General features: G+C 34.7%; 1 protein-coding gene across 1 annotated transcript; it reads right to left on the minus strand.

Annotated features, from left to right (window-relative positions):
- Window positions 1-6,169: 6,169 nt before the first annotated feature.
- Window positions 6,170-22,372, minus strand: LOC143551376 (uncharacterized). Its single transcript, XM_077041829.1, has 13 exons — window positions 22,206-22,372; window positions 16,822-17,346; window positions 15,544-16,728; window positions 15,136-15,463; window positions 14,557-14,812; window positions 14,109-14,325; window positions 13,660-14,012; window positions 11,879-13,580; window positions 11,432-11,785; window positions 11,095-11,332; window positions 7,610-10,080; window positions 7,235-7,517; window positions 6,170-7,183 (listed from the first exon to the last, which is right to left on the minus strand). Exons 1-13 carry the CDS (start codon window positions 22,329-22,331, stop codon window positions 6,747-6,749), a joined length of 8,475 nt encoding a protein of 2,824 aa, XP_076897944.1. The 5' UTR covers window positions 22,332-22,372; the 3' UTR covers window positions 6,170-6,746.
- Window positions 22,373-22,881: the final 509 nt, after the last annotated feature.

The raw sequence follows: 22,881 nt of genomic DNA on the forward strand, positions 1-22,881 counted from the left end.
TGCGTGAAGACCATCTGTTCCAGCGATACGCGAGACGAACTCTTCTCGCAGCGCGCTAAGAATTATAATTCTTCTCGCAGCGCGCGAAGAACGGTAGTTCTTCCCGCGACGCGCTAAGGATTTGTAGTTCTTCTCGCAGCGCGCTAAGAATCGTAGTTCATCCCTCGACGCGCGAAGAATTATAGTTCTTCCCGCGGCGCGCTAGGAATTGTAGTTCCTCCCGCGGCGCGCTAGGAATTGTGATTCTTCCCGCGGCGCGCTAAGAAATGTGATTCTTCCCGCGGCGCGCCTTAGCCTTCTCGCGCTAAACCCTTTGAGTTTTCTTCTGTTGAATCTAGCCGTTTGCTTTTGTGATGTCTTATCTTTTGAGCTGTTGACCTAATCTGCTTCATGTCTGAAAAGTTACTTTCGGCGCAGCATGCGCACCAACCCCATTGGTTGGCAGAAAAAGTGACTGACATTATCTTTTGAGATCTGCTTTTTCCTTGCTTGACCGGTACCTTTTTCTGATCCGCCCATGCTTTTTACTGTTCCCTGTCAGCCTTTTTCTCTTTTTCCCTGCTGCCATATCTTTTGATATCTTTTGCTTTTGGAATCTTTTGCTTTTTGAGATCTTTTTCCCCTTTTCTAGGGATTGTGTTCCCTAGGGTTTCTCTATAAATAATAATAATATTTTCATAACACTACACACACAAAACACTTAATCTCTCCTGTTCTCTTGCTCCTTGCTCTCTCTGCCGCCTCCTCTCTGCCTCCGTCTTCCTCCCTGTTCTACCCTGCTTTTCCGGTAATATATATTATATATAATAATTTACTTGTTAATTATGCTAACTTATAATCAAGACTTAAAACAAATCATTAAAACAATAATCTTGTTTATAGGTTAACTTGTGCTTGTTTAAAGTTGGTTCTTGCTTTATCTTACACCGCATCGTTTATCATGTGAGTAATCTCGTACCTAATCCCTTTTTATTTTTAATGTTTTGGGATGTTCATGTGTTCGTACAAACTTGAGTCTTAAACTTGTTTATGAACTTTAGTCGCGCAGTATCCCATGTGTTGAGGACGTTTACTTGGCTGTTTATTTGTATGTGTGTATCATTAACCGCTTTGTTCGGCCTATTCCGAAGTTTTCATGGATCCATTAGATGAACACGGGAGACCTATCGTTTACGGTTTTCTTTGTTTACACTTGCACAGATGTTTTCTCGTTTTTTGTGCTCAATTGGGAGCACGGATTGAACTATGAACTATGAGCTATGATCTATTTAGGCTTGATCACAATCTGATTGCACCCTTGTTAAACACCAGACATACACGTGTTGCGCGCAGATTTATTGTTACCTATGTATTGTATTAAACTTGATTTCTCACCAACACGCAAGTGTTTGACGTTTATTTTAACACATGTTCAGGTTTGCAGTAGCTGTTTTGGAGTTCGAGGACACATAGGAAGTTTTCTTTATTTTGGACCTAGATTAAAATGTATCAAGACAAGTTATTGGTTGTTCTAATATTTTGCCTTATAATATATTGATTTATGTTATCTTGTGTTTACCTTGCGCGTGAGCGAATGAATGTATTTATTAAATATTGACACCCAATAGTGTCACGAGTAATGAAACAATATGTGGCGCCCCGATGTATAATCCGCCTTTGGTCGGGGTGTTACATAAATCATATGTATTTTAATTAAAATTTAATGGTATTGTTATAGTATTCTTTAATTGCGGGACGAAATTCCCTAAAGTATGGGAGACTATAACAACTTGGACTTTTTCAAGTAAACATTTTAATTAAATATCCGACACAATTCGATACTCGTGAAATTTTATCGCTTTTCTCGAGTTAATTAAATCATTATTATATTATTTTTTAATTAATCTTATAATATATAATTATAACTTTCAATATATGGCAAAGTTAACCCCAACCCCATCTTTTATCCCTTTATGTTTCCAAACTCAAATATAGGGACTAAACTGAAATTTTATAAATTATAATCCACCAATCCAGTTACCCAGGATCCAAACCTGTTAACCTGTTCCCCTATTATTAGACCCGATTACGATTATGATGTCTTGGACCTCAATTATCGCATCCAACATGGAAATTGAATCATTGTACGCGTTATCCAACATGGAAATATATAATTATAACTTTCAATATATGTGGGGGGGGGGGGGGTTTCGAACCTCCGCAGCCCGTGTTTTGTTTATTATTTTTTATTTTAATACATATATTATAATATTAATATATTTAATCAAGTAAAGTATATTACAAATATAATAATTAATCGGTATTTTATAAAAACCGACATATTAACTAGTTGCTTTTTCAAGTCTTTATTAAAAATCATATATATGTATAAATATATATACATATATATAAATATAACAAAATTTGTGATTTATATAAATAAAAAACCGATTATATGTATAAGATTTAATTAACTTTTATAAATATCATAAATATATATTGTATGCATATATTTTAAATGATTTAGATCAACCTTTTTATATATTATAAACATATAACTTTTACAAAATAATTTTTATTTATAATATTGATTATATTAGTTGAAATAGATTTAAAATATATTAAAAGATCTATAAACATAATAAACGTTTTAACAAATCTAAGTAATATATATTTATCATAATAATAATAACTAATCATCTGGATTACCATACGTTAATTATCTATATGTACTGTTCCCGCATCTATTCTAGGCATTAACTTCAAAGCTTTTCTACCATACTAATCTTTATTATACATTTTTAACCGTTTTGGGGACATATGCGTTCTATTTATTTTACTACTATAATACTCAACTTGCAACTATTAGTCATGTGTGTGTAACAGGTTACACCTAATGTGTTATATGCTTATATTCTTTACTTGAATACATGTCGGAGACGTCCAACATAATCTCAGTCTACTATGATCATACGTCCGTCGTGTTAAACATCGTTCAGTGCATCTGACATTTAGCTTACTGACATCATTATTTACTTGCTCAATGGTTAAATTGCTTATCTCACTTGACACAGTTTGCTTTTTTATTTATTATTATATAATCATGAAAATCTGGTGTTTTACTCACTCAACCTTGTGTTGACAAATCTATTTTATTTTTAACGCATATATGCAGGTCATCGTGTGATGTGAAGTTAAGTCAAGATTTGAAAGAGAACTTAGGATTCAAGATAAAGAAAAAAACAAGACTTTTATATTTTGAGGGGAAGGTTCATGTACATTTTGATCTTAACATGAGTACGTAGGAAATAATGTCAATTTATTTAAAAATGCGAACGTAAGAAACAATACCAACTACAATACCAATCTACATAAACAATGACTTATAATAACAAATGAAAGAACCTAAAACTACAACAAAAGAATCAAAATCAAGAACAAAATAATAACATCATATACCAGCAAATACTTATAACAGCAAAAGAAAACATCTAATAATAACAACAAAATATAAATAAGCAAATACTTATAACGTCTCATAATCGAAAATGAGCATATACGAACAAAAAATAGCAGCAAACACCTATAAAAGTAAACCTAATCATAACAACAAATTGGTTCTCACCGTTTTCATGTTAAGAATAAAATGTATTTGATCATGTTTCTATATTTTGATATATGTTTGTTTGGTGAATTATTTGATTTTGGATATTTGTATTGAATATTTGGTTTTAATTGAATTTAACTTAATAGATATTGAAATGTCCAATTTTGCATGATAGTACCTTGAGGGCTGTGAACAATCAGCTCACGTCCCGACATTTCCGCCGTAGGTTGGGGTGTTACAATAAGTATGAAGTGAATGACATGGATGCATATGTGGATAGTCTAGGAGAAGAACATGTGGACAACACAAAGGCTTATACCATATTTAAAACCATGTATAGGAATCCATATATTTATAAACAGGGATGATTATAATATAGAAGGTGAAGAATACATGTTGGAAGAAGATGAGAATGGAAAGAAAGAGAGTGAACGGTGAAGTGTACTCTTAGATTTAAAAGTTTTGGGCTTTGTTTTGAATGTTTGTTGATGTTTTGATTTAATGCAAAACTTTCTGATAGTAGCTTTTGTAGAAGCAGTCAGATAATTCTAAAAGCTCTTGTTTTTATTTCAGAGATTTTTAGTTTGTATCTAGTTTTGCATGTTTTTGGGCTAAAGGATTTTAATATATTGATTTGATTTAACTTTTGAATTTCATCTACTTTGACTTTTTACATGTTTTGGGTTGGTTTTTTGTATTATATATGATTAAACACCTAACTACCTAAGGACCAATACTGAGACCAAGCTTACATAGGCCAGGGTAAGTTGGACCCTTAGCAGGGCCTCAAGGATTCAGGCAGTTGATAATTATATGTTCAATTTAGAGATATGTAAATAATGAAAACTTGATATGAATAAACTAAATAATTATGAGAAACATATCTATAATCTATGTGTACACTATATTATAAAGTAGATATATCTATATATGTAATAAAGCATTTGGAAAAGACAATTTAAGAGGTTTTTTTATAACTTTTTAGGCATATGATACAATACCTAATGCATTTATTTAAAGTAATTTCGTTTATGGAGCGTGGTTTATTTTAAGCATCCAACTAATTGTATTAGCCCTCAAGTGTAGGTTAAACCTCACATAAGTTTCTTTCAAAGCAAGTTAATAACTCCATATTCAATCTAGCTTTAGTATAAATGTTCTAACAAACGTTCTAACAATAGTGTCAGTCGGATTAGCTAAACTTTTGCTTCCGTTAGCATCATAAATCCTTGCATTCTTTTTTGCATCATTGCCGCCTCTCGCAACCACTCCGCACCTATAAAACAATAGAAGCAATCCAAAATAAATTCCGTTCCATCAAAACAAACGTTTCACAAAATAATAACATAAATAAAATAAATAATGGACTATTTAAAGCAGACCTAGACCCCCCCCCCCTCCCACCCACCCAAACACTTTTGCCTAACCTTTTGTATTTTAATACTCACACCTCCTATATCTTTACCAATATATAATTTTTTAATTTTATTTTTAAACGAACTATTACCATGATATTTAGACAGTCATAACTTTCATGTGTTAATATTTTTTTCTTAAAAAATTACACTGTAAAAACACGTATTTTATTCTCTTCAATTTAGATGTGACACTATAATTATTTTTTAATTTTAAAAAAGATGTTAAAATGCTGTAGTTGTGTTTCATACGTGGTAGACATCTCTAGTATATTATAATGTTGAACACATAGGCAACTTAGAATTTAAGAAGTACAAGTTTTAACGCTTAATGTGCAATAGTTAAGACATCTTGTTAATAGTTCAAGACTTCAAGTGAACAAAGTAGCACTCTTTATTACACACTTTCAATTTTGTCCATCTTTACCAAGTTTGGGTTATTTAAAATAATACTTTAAGCAATCGCATCTTTTTTCATCTCTTTTTATATAATTCAAGTAAATAAAAACATCATTTCTCTAAATTGTGTTTATATTTTAAAATCCTACATCTCATTCTTTATTTCTATCTATATCCTACGTACAAATACTTAGTATGTTATTTTTCCTTTTTCTTATACACTCGCATAGTTATATAGAATGGTGAATGATTATTACTCTCTAAAGATAAAGAGTTACTATTACACTCTACAAACGAGCATGAAGAATGGGATGTGAAAACTAATTTAGTAAAAATCTATATGTTCCTTCATAACTTTTAGTTTTTTAGTTGTTTTCAAATTACTTCTTTCACAATCACAATAAAAAAGAAAAATCAAATGGAAGAAACTATAAGACTATTGAATGAAAACATGTAATGGATGCAAGATGAGATCATAAAATTACATCCAAAAAACTTGAGTCGTTGAGTGAAGGCAATGATGAAGATAATTGTTAGTTAATTATGATACAGTTTGTATTACAATTAGTAATTTATGTGAATTGACCGTTTATAACTTTAACTAGCAATCAAATTACAGTTTTCGTATTTGTTGGGTAAAAATCGGAAAAAATATATAAACAAAAAGAGACCCTAAGACGATGATATGTCGTCGCAAAGGTTTAAAAATTATTTCGTTTTATCTTTATTTCTAATAACTTTTTTTATCAATTCAACCCTTTAGTGACGCCATATTGACGCTAAAGGCTTCAAGTTATTTTATTAAATCTTTTATTCAGTCCTAAAAAATGTGTCCCACGGATCTTTTGCGACGATATGTCGTCGTAAAAGCCTGAAATTGTTTTTTTATTTAAATATTTATTTTAACTAAAAAATATATTGGATCGACCCTTTAACGACAACACGAAGGCTGGTCTATAGCGAGAACCCATGTTTTGACACATTCCCCTTTCAGCATCAAGGTTTAGGCGAGAAGACCTTTGCGATGACATGTCGCTAAAAACTATGGACAACATTAGATCACGTGTGGTCGCTAAAGGGTCAACGTATCACAGTAACTTTGATGTTGTGTGAGATCTTTTGTGAAGAGAAATGAGTCCATGGAAGACATTAAGTAACATGGATCCTTCATCTGTCAAAGCTTTAGTGATAAAAGACTTATTTTCAACTAGTCTCCACAAACATATATACTTTGATCGTATTATTCATAAGCATAGCAGTTTAGAGGAAAGATACACACAGCCAACATATTCCAGGACAAGCATATGCATAATGATGTTACAATTAATGATCTTTCATGTACCATACTATTCACATAATTTCTTGTCACCTTTGTTCTTTCTATTCCTCTTTCTTCCTTTCCCTTTCTTGTTTTCAGCATCCAGAGTGTTATCACCATTGCCGCTTTGATTTCCTAACACCACTGAATCGTCAGCTGTTCCTTTAACATGGTCATTCACCTGACTTGTTTGTCCAATCTCAGCTGTGCTACTGCTTTCTGACATTACCACTTGCCCAATCTTCTGTCCGTGATTCATGGCAGCAGAATGATTCAAGCAATCATCTATCTTTTTGTCTTTGTTCTTGTTATTCCTCTTTCTTCCCTCCCCTTTTTTGTTTCCCGCATCTGGAGGGTTACCACCATCGCTGCTTTGATTTCCTAACACAACTGAATCATCAGCTGTTCCATTGACATGGTTATTCTCCTCACTTGTTTGTCCGATCTCAACTGTGCTACTACTTTCTGACATTTCAACGTCGCCGCTAATAATGTCGCCCCTAATGGTAACATTACTTGCAGTGACCATTTGCCCAATCTTCGATTCGTGACTCACAGTAAAATGGCTCAAGAAATCATCTATCTTTTGCCTTCTACTTTGCAGCCTTTCCACGATCCCTTGCATAGTCTTCATAAAAAGCGAATGCTCCCTAAATTTCTGAATGGAATAGATCAGGGAAGAAGATAGCAGCTTCAGATCAACATTTGCTTCATGTATGACAGTTGCATCTTTGCCAGCACATAACTCTTTATATGCAAGGGCAGTAGCTAACGTGCCTATATTTGTATCCAATTCAATCTGGAAAGAAGAAAAAAAAACTAAGGTATTTAAGCTTACACCAATGACAATAAAACTAGCAGAACCATTCATTACAACATTATATATATTACCTTTATCATAGAGGTGTTAAGTGCCACTCCCTTCGTCCCTTTAAAGGCTTCAGATATATCTTCAAGAACTTGCCAATTCATCTGAAGTTCCGCAGGAATCACATTCAGATTATCATCCGCTAATGGGTTTGACGCCGCCTGAAGAATCATCCCACAATCATCATTGTTTGATGGTTTCTGAACACAAAGTGGAGTTTTTCTTGGGAACAATATATTCAATATCTTCTTTTTAGATTTCCTTGGGTCCACAAATACAGCACAAGGAGCATGGATTTCTGGACTTGCACTTCTCAAGCATACAATCACGAGAGGATCTTCTATGCTCACAAACGCTTCAGCAACCACATCTGGATTCAAGTTCAAGTTATGACCCTTTCTTCTCCTTAAAAGATAATACACAAACTTCTTTGGAAGCAAATAAGCAATATTATTTACTCCAGACAGCAAATCAAGTAATACTTGAGAGTAATCTGATACTTGCAGACAAATTAATGACAATATCATAACCAGCTTCAATGATAACAGTGGATGGTAATAAGAAAAATAAATATTCGAACTCTCAATCCACGAGATATTATCAGTTTTGTCATAGAGAATTTGTTGAATCACTTCCACAATAAAGTGTATTGCATGATTTGGAATTATCTGTTTGGGTACCGAATAAGTTGAAGTGGAGTGAATATGCTTAAACCATTCAACAAAAGAAGATTTTGTAGTGAAAAAGATTCTTGACGAGAAAGATGTCATGAAAAGAAGACTTTCCAAGAGATACACAAAAGTATGAGGTGAAATGTAGCCGGTGCGTCCCCAATTGGCTTTAAAAGTGTCTTCCAAAGTATTCTGCAATGCTTGAGACACACAACCATCTTTAAAGTCACCATTCATAAAAATCTCAAAAAATGACTTCCACGCTGAATTCCATTGAATCCGTCTAGTTATATGCTCATAAAGTGCTACGGGTTTTCTAGAACCCATGCATATCATCATCACCCTCCCGAATGTCCATTGGGTGATGTCACCATTGATGTGAAGATTTTGATGAATAATCTCCTCAAGCAAGTTGAGAGATAGCTCAGTCTCCCTTATAGAAACTAAATTATTAGACACCGATCTTCGCCAGTCTAATGGAAACACGAGATCAAAATAAGTTGAACAAATTCCTAGGAATCTTTCCAGCTTCTTTGTATCTTTGGGGTTAGCATACTGGCAACCCAAAAGAAACTTAGAAACCTCAAAAATGTGAAGGAGAGATGTGCCTTGATGAAATGCAGAACCGTTAGACTTCGATTTCTGGAGAGCTTCAAGAGTTTCAAGCACCTTTATACCCACAGAAACTAATTCAGACTGCCAATAACATCTCATAGAAGACACCAAATCCATAATATTCATAGTTAGAAGCTTCCCGTCCCTTTGAAGACCCTTTTGACCAGCATTTCTTATCCAATCAGCATGCTCGTTCACCAACATGTAAACGATATTGCCTTTTACACACTGCTTCCTCACCCCGAAAAAATTTAAAATAAAATCAACACGAGACTCGTATCCATTTGGTTCTTCTTTGTGGAAGCTTTCAAGACTCACAAAAATGTCCAAGACATTCTCTTTCCATGCATTCCAGTAAAAAACCAGAGTTCGAACAGAAACTTGGTTCCGAGAAGTCTTGTCTATCTCGTCCTCCCAGACATACTTTGAAGAATGCAAATGAATATGAGAATCCAATATTTTTCTAATCAAAAATATTTCTCCCCTTAAACTCTTGTTTATCTGGGAAGCATGCAAATGTTTTTTCAGCTTGGGCAAGCTAGTGCACTGCTCAGAGACTGCTATTAGCTCACTACAAACAAAATCGAACAAAACGTTTGAATTCGATTTCGCTAAAGATTTTGCTTTTTCACATAGTTCTTCTTTCTGAGCAAACTGCTTCAATGGCCAACCTTGGTTTCCATCTCCCCATAACAAGCTAAAAAAGATGTACCAGAGTATGAGAACAGTTGCCTCCTTAAAGTGTCCAGCCTTTTCTAAAAGATCAATCTCTTTTAGAATATCACCACATGACCTTGCAAGCTCAGCAGCATCAAGAAAATGACCTGCTTCTTCTTCCAAGACCGAAAGGTAATCAAGGCATCCCAATGACTTTAAGAACACACGTTTGGATTCCATAGAAGAGAAAGCCCGGACAAACTTCATCATTGAGTTGAGATCCTTACGCACATGGTAATCGAGAGCACAACTTTCCAAGAATTCTTGTTCTATCTGTTCCATTTCTTCCATGTGAACATTAACGTGCTCTTTCCGTTGTTCTATATACTGCAACCCTTTATCAAATAGTTTCCCTTTTTTGCAAACCGACAAACACTTGGAAAGCTCATCTCCGTTTGCATAGGCTTCGGCTGCATCACTATAGCACCCTGCCAGAGTGAAACATTCTGCTGCTGCATCTATCTTTCCACACTTATACAGATAGATTTTTCCTGCACAAATACAAGAGATCAAATTCTGTGGCATACATAGTTCACTCCAATTTTAATATATTCTATAGCTGAACAATATGTTAACTAAGATTACAAAAAACAAAAGTATCACTACAATAATCTTTGAATAATAATAATTACTTAATCCTTCAAAAAGACTCTTGTCGACCTTTAACCAGTTTCACCCGTTTAATTTAATTGCCTGCCTGTTTGAGATAACTTAAAAAACACTAAACAGAAAAAAAAACACCATTTAAGTAAATCATTGTTGTTAAAATCGAGCGCCTTTTGCGCTTAAGCGCATTTAAAGCGCCAGGCACATTAATTGCGAGTTGCATGCCTCAGATATTTAAAGCGCCATTAATATGTTCCCAACTTCCCATGCATGTTAAATATCATTTAAACAACCTGTTCCTATTCTCTAGGAGTACCTAAAAATTCAATATTAAAGCATCTTAATCTTTTCCCAAACTTCCCATGCGTATTAAATATCATTTGACTTCAGTTACTAAATGATTAAAATATTCAGAATTTGTGATTAGGTTTTAGTTTTTTAATTTTTGGAAATCTGGATATTATGATAAATATGTTAATGGATCAAATTGTTGTTCTTGACAGTTAAAATGAATGCTTATTGAGTTGTTGAATTATGGGATATTATGATAGACGTGTTAATGATTAGGTTTTTCTAATTATTAAGATGTACTTCATGTTTTGGATTTTGGTTGTTCTATGAACTATTTCAAGAATGAATGTATGCTTTCTTATTAAGATGTTCTATTTTAGTTTAAAAATTTGTTTTTTTAATGTGCGTTTTTTTTTAAAATCGGGCGCTTTTTTTGCGCTTATCGCCTGGGCGCTAGGCCCAGCCTCAACGCTTCGAGCGCTTATCGCATTTGATAACTATGAAGTAAATGCGTTGAAATTTTGATCTCTGTCTTCCAATTGTTGATTAAATTAGTGCAATCACTTAAGTTCTGTAAAGACAAATATGTTTAAACTAAGAGATGTTACCGGCTGTTTCATACTCCCCCAAATCACAATAACAAGATGCAGCAGACTCAAGTTTCTCAATAGATTCAAACATTTCCGCTGCTTCTCTAATATAACCTAAAAAAGCTTCAAGATTAGTTCCCCGCACATGATCACCAGATGCTCTTAGATCAGACGCTTTTGCTAAAGTCGCCCACGTTGTGTCTCCAGCTCTTTCGAAACACATTGTTGCCATCGCGAAATTACTCTCATAAAAAAGCTGAAAACCATATGTATCATGAAAGCATGTCAAATAAGGTAGTAAAATAACAACTTATACGACAACTATAACACAAATAGATATATAAATATATATGACCATTTTGCCCCGCTCCCTCCATTCTTGAGGGCTGCTTGCAACTCGCATTGCATGTGCCACTGAATCGTCAAGCTTTTTTATCTGAACGAGGCCCCTTCTTTTCCAGTAATCAAACATTGGCTTGGAAAGCTCCTCCTTATTCTCACATATCCATAGCCTTTGTCTAGTCCTTGTGATGGCCACATACAATTGTTTCAATTCTGAACATAAAACACTATGTCTTGACTCGCTAAATGCGGGGAATGACTGAGACAATTTCTCATCGAGCCAATCACGCTCCTTCATGTATCCGTATATAACTCTCCACTGGTCTTTTAAAGGGGAAGTCCCAAAAAAGTTGTAGAGTAATACATCCTACGAATCATGGAAATGAAACATTTAAAAATGCGAAAATAATAAAATAAAATGAAAAACAAATTTTCATGACAAGAAGAAAAAGAAACTAACCTGAAACTCTAGACCTTTACATTCCATTAAAGTGAGAACAAGAGCATGTTTTCCGAAATATTTACAAATCTCAGTTTTTGCAATATCATCACGGACAAGAATCACCTGTTCAGCACCAAAACCAACATTTTCTCCGCCACTTCCACTACCACCAATGATTGTGGCAATAGCATTTTCATCACTAACGGACTCGAGTAAAACAGGAGCTTCCCCAGAAATAAGACTAATCTCAGGCTCCAAAATATCAACTGAGTGACCAAAGTAGCAGTACATAATGTCAACGACACTCTGAGCTAAATTAAGAACACCCATGTGAGTTCTGAAATTCTGTTTTAACTGAAAAAACTCATATACAAGATCATTATTTTGTTTTCCAGTTGTTCTGGTGTTTAAAAATTCTCTATAGAACAGTGATCTTATATCTTGAAACCTAAAGTCAATGCCTCTTGCAATGGTTTGTGCAGTATCACCAGAAAAAATAAAACCCTCATCAACATTTTGGCAAATATATCTAAAAAGAGAAATTTGCCTCATGCTAAGATCTTGAACTTCATCAATATATATGAAATCCATTTGGTCACCTTCATAATTTGCACTTTTAAGCCGATGATGAATGTCATTTACTAAATCGCCCAAATCGAATTCCTCACGTTCAGTTTTCATATTTTCATAGGCTTGAAAGAGGAAGTAAACATTCTCTCTTTTACGTGTCGTTAAAGTGGAAGAACAACTTTTGGACAATAAAGAGTAACCCTCAAAGCTGAGCTTACCATCGCTGCATTCCCCTGCTTGCATGCTCCCTTTTATATGAGAAATTATTTCGGTGAATACTAGGATAGGATCAAGTTTCCTTTTATGATCTGAATTGAGGTGAGGCCAATAAAGTGTACAAAACCTATCAAATGTAACCTCTTTTGATCTTATAAAATTTTGCAATGCAACTGATCCTGAACCTATATGGTTACTTTGAGAACCTTCTTTTGCCTCAAGAAATCTTTCAAAATAAGAACCCCCCAATGTGCCATCCAACATCATTAGAAACTTATGGAATGTTAGAACAAGAGGATACATTTTCACTGGAATGTCAATAAATGTGTCGGGGGAATCACTGAATCCCGATGTACACTCTGCACCCTCAGGATTGATCTCTGTCGATGAATTTCCGTGACTTGAGGTATATGTGAACCTTGTAAGGTGGGAAACATGTTGCTTCACAGCATAACACAATTTTGGGCTAGCCGTCACATAAAGCTGGCGGAGAACACTCGGTTTCCCACTTTCAAGATTATCAACAACTTTAGCAACCTTGATTTGATTTCTTTTTGCTTTATTAATCCCTTTGGAACCAACACAGAATTTTTGTTCATTTTGGACCAATTTCATTGTTAAAGTTGTTGTTTTCCCGGTTCCTGATCGCCCGATTATGAAGGAACTCTTGCAACGTAGAATTATATCCATCTGTTCATCGGTGACTTGCATTGGTAGGTCAAGCTCTTTGCCAGAAAGCAAATGGCTCACTACCATTGGTGACAATGAGTAGAACTTCATAAGTAGTAAGCTTTCGCTCACTTTCGAGTTTTCAACATAATTTCTACCATCATCAGGATTTAGACTCCCTTCACTATCACCTTCACGGTTTCTTAAATTACGAAATTTGATAAATTCTTGGGATGCTGGCCAGCTCCTAGGAACTTCAAGGTCCCTAACAATTAAAAGGAAATGAAAACAAGCTTGCATGACTATTTGAAGAATTAGATTAAGTAGACAGCAAATGAACATACCCTTTCAAACATTTTGATGTGCAATGATTTATATAATCATCTGTGTAGGCCGAAAATATGCTCCCAATTCGTATTGTGAGTTCGGATATCTCATCCCAGGGTAATATGTCCCAGACCTTTAAAACCTGTATGTGTTTGACTTCCTTTATGATGTCAACTGAGCAAATAACATACAGGCCTTCAACCTTATATTTTTTCAGAATTTGTGAAGAATTTTCACGACAAACGTCTACACTTCTATTCTTGGGGCGCCAGCCAACAGAAAGTTTCAGTAAAAAATCTAAAATCCGCTTCTTCAAGCTAGAAGATGTCAGTTTTCCAATAGATCTTCTGAAATCATCACTAAAGAGAACCTGGTGGCATAAAAGTGCAACAAACAAGATGAACAAAAGCACAATATTACATGATGAGAAAACCTGTTATATAAAACGACCATATAAGTAGAATACCTTCCATTTTTCTTGTTTAAAATGAACATCATTTCCTTTAACCAGATCATCAAGTTGATCAAGCTCTTTCTTTGCATCTATGATTGTCATCTTCAAGCATTTATCAGCATCAGCATCAAACAAACAACGGTGATTCCTTGCATCACAGACTAATTCTTTCCATACACTTTCACTATCGTTGAGGGTTCTTTCACTTCCCAATATCCAGAGACAATGTCTAGAAAAAAAAATAGAAGATAGACATAAACAGATCATACAATACTTTATAAGCCAAAAGGTTTACGGTGAATATGGGTGGGTAAGGCAGGGTCCGGTAGCAGTTCAAATTAAACAAATTCAGGTTGAAAAGGCTCCCCTTTTAGCTAAAGTTTTTATTGACACGTCCCGAAACCACAAGAAAAATGTATCTATAAAAATCGGTTGTTAAGAAAGTGCCATGATATCGTACCGTGCTCTAGTCAAGGCTACATTAGTCCTTTGACAACTAGACAAGAAGCCAACAGACCCATGGCTATTAGATCTTACTGTTGATAAGATGATAATATCTTCTTCTCCACCTTGAAACCCGTCAATGGTATTCACCGTTACTGAAAATCCATTAAGTTTCCCATATTTATGAGCAAGTTTTTCTTGAATGGAAACAACTTGGGCAACATATGGAGATACAACGCCGATAGTAAGCCTCGTTCTTGACTTATGCCATGCTACAAAAGTAAAAAAGATCTTAAACTTAAGCGAGCGTCCACTATGCGATGCAAATGTCAGCATTTGAGTCACTGGAAACAAGGTTTACAGCTACATGATATAAAATAAGAAAAGAACGACACAATACAAATATAGAAGTAACATTATCCACTTTCTTTAACAAAAATAGTAGGTAAATCATATCCGGATGATACTTTTGTATGTTTTTTTATTCTTCTCTAAATCCATCAACACAAAAGTAGGAAGGGTTGTAGGATAGACAAATCTATCTAACAAACACAAAAAGTAGGTGCAAGTGATAGAGCATAACCCATATGCTTACCTTTGTGGAGATTTTGTATAATCTTAATCACTATAGCTACCTCAACCATATTTCTTAGGCTTTGTTCATCATCATCTTTTTCTTCTCTTCCACCAACAACATTTATAAATGAATACGAACCAAACATTGGTCCTGGAAGATACCGCTTTTCATAACTTTTACGTGTCACATTTTCTGCATCCAGAATCTGATTCTTATAAAATTTCCTATTTGGAAAATAACTAATGGAAGGATGCATCCTGTACTGCACAGCAAGTAAATGCTTAGAATTCCCCAACAAACTCAGTCTCTCAAATAGGCTTCTTCCAAACCCAGATTCAATACATACCTGTCCATAAACAACGACGTACACTATATAAACGAGGCTTACGCATAAACATAAAACAATAAAAATAAGTCTATACTTACATTGCTGGAAACCGTTGCAGGTAATTGGCACTCATCTCCAATGAGAATAGCATGTTTTAACCCAGGAAGCTGAAGAGAAATGGTGGATTCAGCCTCTTTTAGCTGGGCAGCTTCATCTATAACCAAGACATCCAAAGGCTTCATTTTAACAAGATGCAACTTGTAGGAAGTAGAAGTTGTGCAGAATATTAGGGAAGCGTTTTGATAACAGAAGTCCTCTATAGCAAATCTTTTTAACGCACTTGGAAGACCGAGTCCTTCAAGAGATGTTTGCAAAGTTTTTAGAACAGATAGAGACTTTGCTCTAGACAAAAGGATAGGTGAAATATCCCCCAACTTATCAAATTCATTTTGCAACGGTTTGGAAGTGAAAAATTGCTCAAGCTCTTCAGAAACCAAACCCTGTTCTAACAATAGTGTTTTGAAGGAACTTAAATTATCCAAAAGAGATACCATGTTCTGGAAATTGTGTTCCCTCATGAAACTTTTTGGAATATGAGTCAAGAATGTTAAGATGCATCTCCTAAGTGGCTCTACACACAAACTAAATTGATCATGCACAAACTCAATGAATGATTTTACTACCAATTTAGTCGCTTGATTTTCATTTTGATTTTCAGCTGCAAGCTGTTCTTTAAACAACTCATTTTCCACATAAACATGATACTGAGAGACACAATTTTCAAGTAAATCAACCATAGATCTTATGCAATGCTTCCAACCGGTCATAGACCCAAAGCACTCTCTAAGCTTGTTAGCCCGATTCTCCAAATAGATTTCTTCAATCTCAGTACCAACTTTAAGCCTTTGCTTGTTCCCAAACAGAAGTACATCTCCAACACAATAAAAGAAATTTCTACTTGCAGTTGTAGTACTGGATAATTCCTTTACCAGATTTAGCACACGTGAAGCTACTTGTACAGTAGCAACATTTGTTGGAGCACACGAAAGTGTCCTACGGTTCATTTTCAAAAGAATAAACAACAACACACTGACAGTTGTCGTTTTCCCCGTTCCAGGAGGTCCCCATATCAGCTCCACAAAAGAACCGTGACAGCATTCGGTTTTACGAAGGGCTACCCTAACTGCTTCTACTTGGGATGGATTCAACCGATTCAAAAGATGTGAATTAAACGTTTGTGAAAAATTACTATCAGAAGTACAGATGTTACAGCCTTTGTTAACCTGTAACCAACGCATTCATAGTTAACAACGATATTATCAACTGAAAAGTTATTATTCACCCATGAAATAGAGTTACTTGAACCAAAATCTTACCATAGAATCAGAGTAGAGAACCTCTTTGATGATATTCGTACTTCGATGCATGTGCAATGAACTCCAGATTCTTTTGTTGGTTGTTATATTCATCAAGAAAATAGCAAACATCCCATCTTGGAATTCTATTTGTTGTGAAGCTTTAACTTTGAATGTTGATGTACTACCAATATCATCTTCACTGATGTTGTTAACCGATGAAAAAGCGAATGTTCTTCCCACACGCTGCAAATCAGAAACAGATTCCGGTTTTTTATCTGCTAAAATGAGCAGATCACCAGGTAATGTCCGGTAAGGCTCTTTGCCACGTTCACTAAATATGTTCCTCCAGTTACCAACAGTAACCTCATACATCAATTTTCCATCATCTTTGGTCACATTTAAAGAAAAAATTTCAGCATATGGAGCTCTATACATTATTTTCATAGAAGAAGCCAATTCAGCACGTGTTTCCTCTAGCAAAGGATGAACGAAAGAACCAACATAGTGTTCTTCGGATTGAAAAGTGAGTGGTATATTCTCCACCTATAATAGCGCATCAAATTATATGAATGAATGTTACAAAAGATATGATATGATATTAACAAGAAACGGCCCCATTTGTAATTTAAACTTGTGTGTTAGGACTTAGGACAAAGTTAGGTTTACCATTTTTTAAACCATTTATCAACAATCTCAGTGTCACTAACCAAGGAAATAAATATTGGTAATTCCGGACCGTATTCATAAGTTGGTGAATATGGAAGCACGTATGTTGACAAGTCGGTCAAGTTGGTTTAGTTTCCTAATTGTGATATGATTTTTGGTCACCAAGTTAGGGTTAGACTGTAAATATAGGATTTGGTTAGAGGCTACATAGAATTATTATAAGTTGTTTTTGAGTCAGTTTTTTCTATTGCGATAATAAAGTGTTTAATCAATCCTATGCCTTTGAAGAAACAAAACAATAATAAATATTATTGGAAATAAGTGTTAGAAAATTGGTTACTATAACTTTGGACACAAACTATTTTTGCAAATGAGACATAAAATTAATAACTTGTGGGTTTGCATTCCCCATAATGAGAGCTTCTTAACGAGGCTACATGTGTCAAAAATGGAGCTAAGGTAAGTAAGATGTCGATATTCAAAGTTGTGTGTTGATAGGGAACTTAAGTAGGAAATGTGTTAACGTCGTCACATGCACGTGATGGAACAAACCTTGTAGGGGTTTATACATGAGTAACGAGCCAAGATGTTTTACAATCGTCTCCCCTTGGAACTTGGGTTTTACTCCCAATCCTATGAACGAATGCCATATATACCAAAACTCTCAGCAAGTTTCTTTTAACCAGACGAATGCTCGAGATCATAATTCTCTTAAACAAATTTTTCTAAACTCAAGGAATACTTATAAAAACAAACTAACAAATTATTAAAATTAAAAAACAAAAGTAAGTATTATTTGAAACTCAAAATGTTCTTTGAAAGAACAATTCCACAAAGAGAATGTCTTCCATATTGATTCATGCATCTTTAACACCCAACTATTTTATAAATGGTAAAGTCTAAACATAGAAGATCAAATGTGTAGTGATTTGGGTTTGATAAAAACCATAAAGGTTATAACTTATAACCTATTAAAGTGTAAACCTTGAATAAATGTTGCAAGGTCAAAGGCTAGCGACTGAGACATGTTGTGGCATGAACAACACATGCAAAACAAAATCGCAAAGGTAAGTAAGCTAGTTGGGTGTCCAAATGCAACATTTATCGTGAATCAAGAGAGGTGTGCATTTGGACACCCAGCTAGCTTTTGAATCAAGAGAGGTGCTCAAACTAATACACATACTTACCAAATGCACACCTCTCTTGATTCTAACGACATTCAAACATTCAAAAGAAGAAGAGAAAGATTGAAAGAAGAGCAAAAAGAAGAAGTTCTACAACATCTTTTCTACATAATTGTGATAATGAGGGGACATTACTAGAGTTTGTTCTAATGATTTGTTAAAAGAGTACGTTAATCATTTTGTTGATGATTTGTGAGCAAAACACTATCTTGATATAGAAACACTATCATCATATATGTAAGGATCCAGACACATGTATAATTTAGCATGAGTGTTAATTACTACCTTGTATCAAAACGCTTTAGAGGTACTCAAACAATTTGATGTAAATTATTTTCTAACGTACTCTTTAAAGACGAATAAATGTCCATACTTTTAAAAGAGTAAATACTTTGTAAAAGGTAGACGTATTCACGTCATAAAGAAAGTTTAAGCGTATTCATACTATAAAAAGGTTTAGCGTATTTTCTTTTTTTAATTATCTAATAATCACTTGTCGATAACCTTGATACCTGATTATGTTCCTTGACCTCTTATTATTGGTAACTTAGCTCGACTATTCAAGTTTGGGATGTATGAAAATGAATTCTATAGTAAGCACGATGTGTTATTAGAACTCGACAAAGGTCATTCTTTGTGATGACTCGTTTATTATGTGCTGACACGTGACATTCCATGTTGTTTAATCATCATCCGCATGTCACTTCGCGAGGATACGTGACATTCGGTTTTGACACATGTCATCAGGCACATGTCGTTTCGTGAGTCTTTTATATTTTTAATTTAGCTAAATAGCTAACTGATCCCTCAACTTCCTAAATTGTCAAAATTGGTAATGGAAAATTTCAAAAAGTTACACTTTCAACTTACAAAGCATAGTTCATTTAGTTGTTAAAGCCAATAATGAGCGGGTTAAAAAAATTTTTTGAAGAGCTATACAAGAAGTAAAAAAATATCCCGTTGTATTGTAACAATCAAAGTGGCATTCATCTTGCCAATAAACATGTTTCATTGGAAGACGAAGCACATTACCTATGTTATCACTTTATCAGATGTTGATCAGTGACGTCACTCGAAAATTGGATTAGATGGTTCGAAGAAATGTAACAGATATGCTCACAAAATTCTTGACACCGGACAAGTTTAAGGTGTATGTAACTTCAACTGGCCTTCTAAGAATTATTGTTTAGAAGGTATTGCACTAGTTTTTGGCTGGATGGGTAACTCGACTCGTTTTTGGCTGGATGTGTGGCTTGGGAAAATTCACGTTGAAGGATATCTTCCCGAAACTCTACAAATTGGCTATCAAGAAAAGTTGTTTGGTTAGTGACTTGGTTTCCTCAAATGCTACTGGGTGTGTGTCTGTGGCTTTTAAATGGACCAAATCCAACTTTTCACTTGAGGAACTGTCAGATTTAAATGATCTTAATGAGATGGTTTGGGATGTTTTTATTCAACAAAGGCAAGGAGGATGGGTGGCGCTGGAATGGTGACACTTCTGGCACGTTCACGGTTCATGCTATGAGACGGATTATGGCAAACGCCATTTACGGCGATGGTGCTCTGATTTGTGAGTGGGAAACTTGGGTGCCGATAAAAATTAATTGTTTTGTTTGGAGGATGCTACAAAACAAGATCCCAGTAGCACCTAATTTAGTTTCTAGAGGATTGTCGTTGACTTCTAGCGACTTTCGGGTTTGTGTCTCGGTGGCTGAATCGACGAAACACGTCTTTGATGGTCGGTTAATTTGTTTATGTTTTATTTCATTTATTGTTTAGTTTTAATTGTTTATTCTAGAACTATCGATACTTCATACGTGTATTATTGTATTTCAGGTCACAGGCGTTAAAGTACTCAATATGGACCTGTTGTGACACAGAATGAAGACTCGGGATGTCCAGCACGCAAATCAATGATCTGATTGAAGTTTGTTGTAACAGGGTCCCATCAAGGTACGCGATGGGCTTGCTGAGGTCCCCATCGGGTACCGCGATGGGTGGAAAATTATCTGTTGACTTTTGGTCAATCGCGATACGCGATTGACTATGGAAGACCCCATCGCGTACCGCGACGGGAGGTGCAAACGGGATTTTTAGTTTAAATCATATTCTTCATCATGATGAAACCCTAACTCCGTTTTAACGACCAAGAGGCGATTCCAGCAGTCCAAGAAGGCGATTTTCACTATCCTAGCTCGTGCCAAGACCCAACATATGATTCCTATCATCCATATCGAAGATTCAATGATGTCAAGGCTCGGCTAATCTCCTAGAATCGCACCCTGGATGTATAGTTTGTAACCTTTTACAGTTTTTCTCATGTGATTTAGAACACTTGTGTATTGTTATTGATGATTGATATATGATTATCGATGTTTGGTATTTCTGTGTGTTCTGTCGGTTTAGGTTTACGTTGGTCTGAACGATCTGTTACCAGTTGCTAGATAATTAGTCATATAACTGTTTGGTTAGATTGAATACGATAAAACATACAATTGCCCTTAACTGAGTCACACTGGCAGGACTATTTGATAACCAGTGTCGTGTGTAAAGTAATTGTTGATGTCTAAGGTATTGTCTGATTGATCAGTTTTCAGTTAATCGTTAATAATTAATCTGTTAGGTTGCATGAGATACTGTTGGTTGCTTACTTGAATTCCAGGTGTGATTTGCTTTGTTAACTACTTACAACTCGTTTATTTGTTCGTTGCTTAGTTCTCTACATTTACTAAAATTGCTTGTGTGATCAGCACTAAAAATCAGTCACTTCATATTTAGAAATCTGTTACACGAATACATTAACCACATACTCCTTGTGATACGATACCCTACTTGCTCTAACTATTTAGAATAATTAGGTTTTTGATTGACTCAAACGACGGTCATCACATGGGAATTTTGAATGTTCTTGTTTTGTTTTATTTAAATTGATAAAGTGAACAGATATGAAAATTTTGAAGGTCGATGCATTAATTTGAGGGTTGCTCACGAATATAAGCCAACTCTTTAAGTTAATAATTTATTAGTTTATTGATGTAATAATATTTTGCTAAATTAATAAAATATCTCGATCTCAACTTCATTAATTTTTATTATACTGCGTAAATACACATATATATGCTTGTGAGAGAGAGGGAAAAAGAGTGATGTGAGACCATGGCCCACCCCTCCGTCCACTCATAATATGCAGCCCCAAACCAGGCTCAGTGCCTTGAGTCCACAACACAAGAAGGTCCGTCCTCTCTTGTCCGGCCCTCCGCCATAACATCCGGACCTTAAGTTCCGGTTCACTTTGGAAATTAAACGCTCTAAGGGAGATCTTGTTGTGTCCAGTTCTTGAATGAGTGATTTAAGTTTTGTAATAGCGGTATTGTATACATTTTATTGTAATATATTTTGTTGTGTAATAAAGATTTTACCAAACAATAAGGACTAAAATTCGACCACATAATGCCAATAAAAATAGATATAATTTCAAGAACCAAAGCACCAAAAAAATGAGTATGAATACAGAAACTAACTATAGAAAAACATTTATTAAAAAACAAATACCTGGTGTTTATAGAGATCATCATTCAGAATGTCATCAACAGACCATGACAAGATCTTCTTTTCAAATTCATCAGTTGGACGGTGAGAAGCTTCTTTTTCCTTCCCCAAATGATATCTTTTCATCATTGTAATGGAAGCTTGAATAAAAATAAAAATTGGTTTGTCTATTAATTTCTTGTTTATTATTTGTTTGAGGAGAGTGAGTTTTCTTACCCTGGAAGGAAGTGATGTGGATACTTACTCTGAAATCTGTACCAAGTCAACTTCAAGTCTCCTCAACTTCTCCATTCATTTGCTGCTAATGCATTGTTGATCTATAAAGTGCCACTTGTTTATTAAACAATATACTTTTGGTACGAAAAGTCTAGCCTAGCTTTATTAAACAATATTTCTTAACTTTTTGTTGCAAAAGTAGATAACTAGATATAAATCAATTAAAAAGTCATTCTTTCCGTTAAATATAACGGAGTAAATAGAATAATTCGTCATGATTATGTGTCATTGGTTTTTTAGTGATGAATTTCTTTGATGATTTTAACTCATGTTAATATTATATAAATCATTTATCGTTATTTAGCTAGAAATTAATTACTATATTAATTTACCTTTATTAAACATTAGGTTGGCCTTCATGTAACATTAATTTTTCTGTTTAAATGAAATAAACTGAATTTAA

The sequence above is a fragment of the Bidens hawaiensis genome, unplaced genomic scaffold, assembly GCF_021521415.1.
Source record: "Bidens hawaiensis isolate Kalapana, Puna unplaced genomic scaffold, B.hawaiensis_p1.1 tig00016367_1, whole genome shotgun sequence".
Taxonomy (NCBI): Eukaryota; Viridiplantae; Streptophyta; class Magnoliopsida; order Asterales; family Asteraceae; genus Bidens; species Bidens hawaiensis.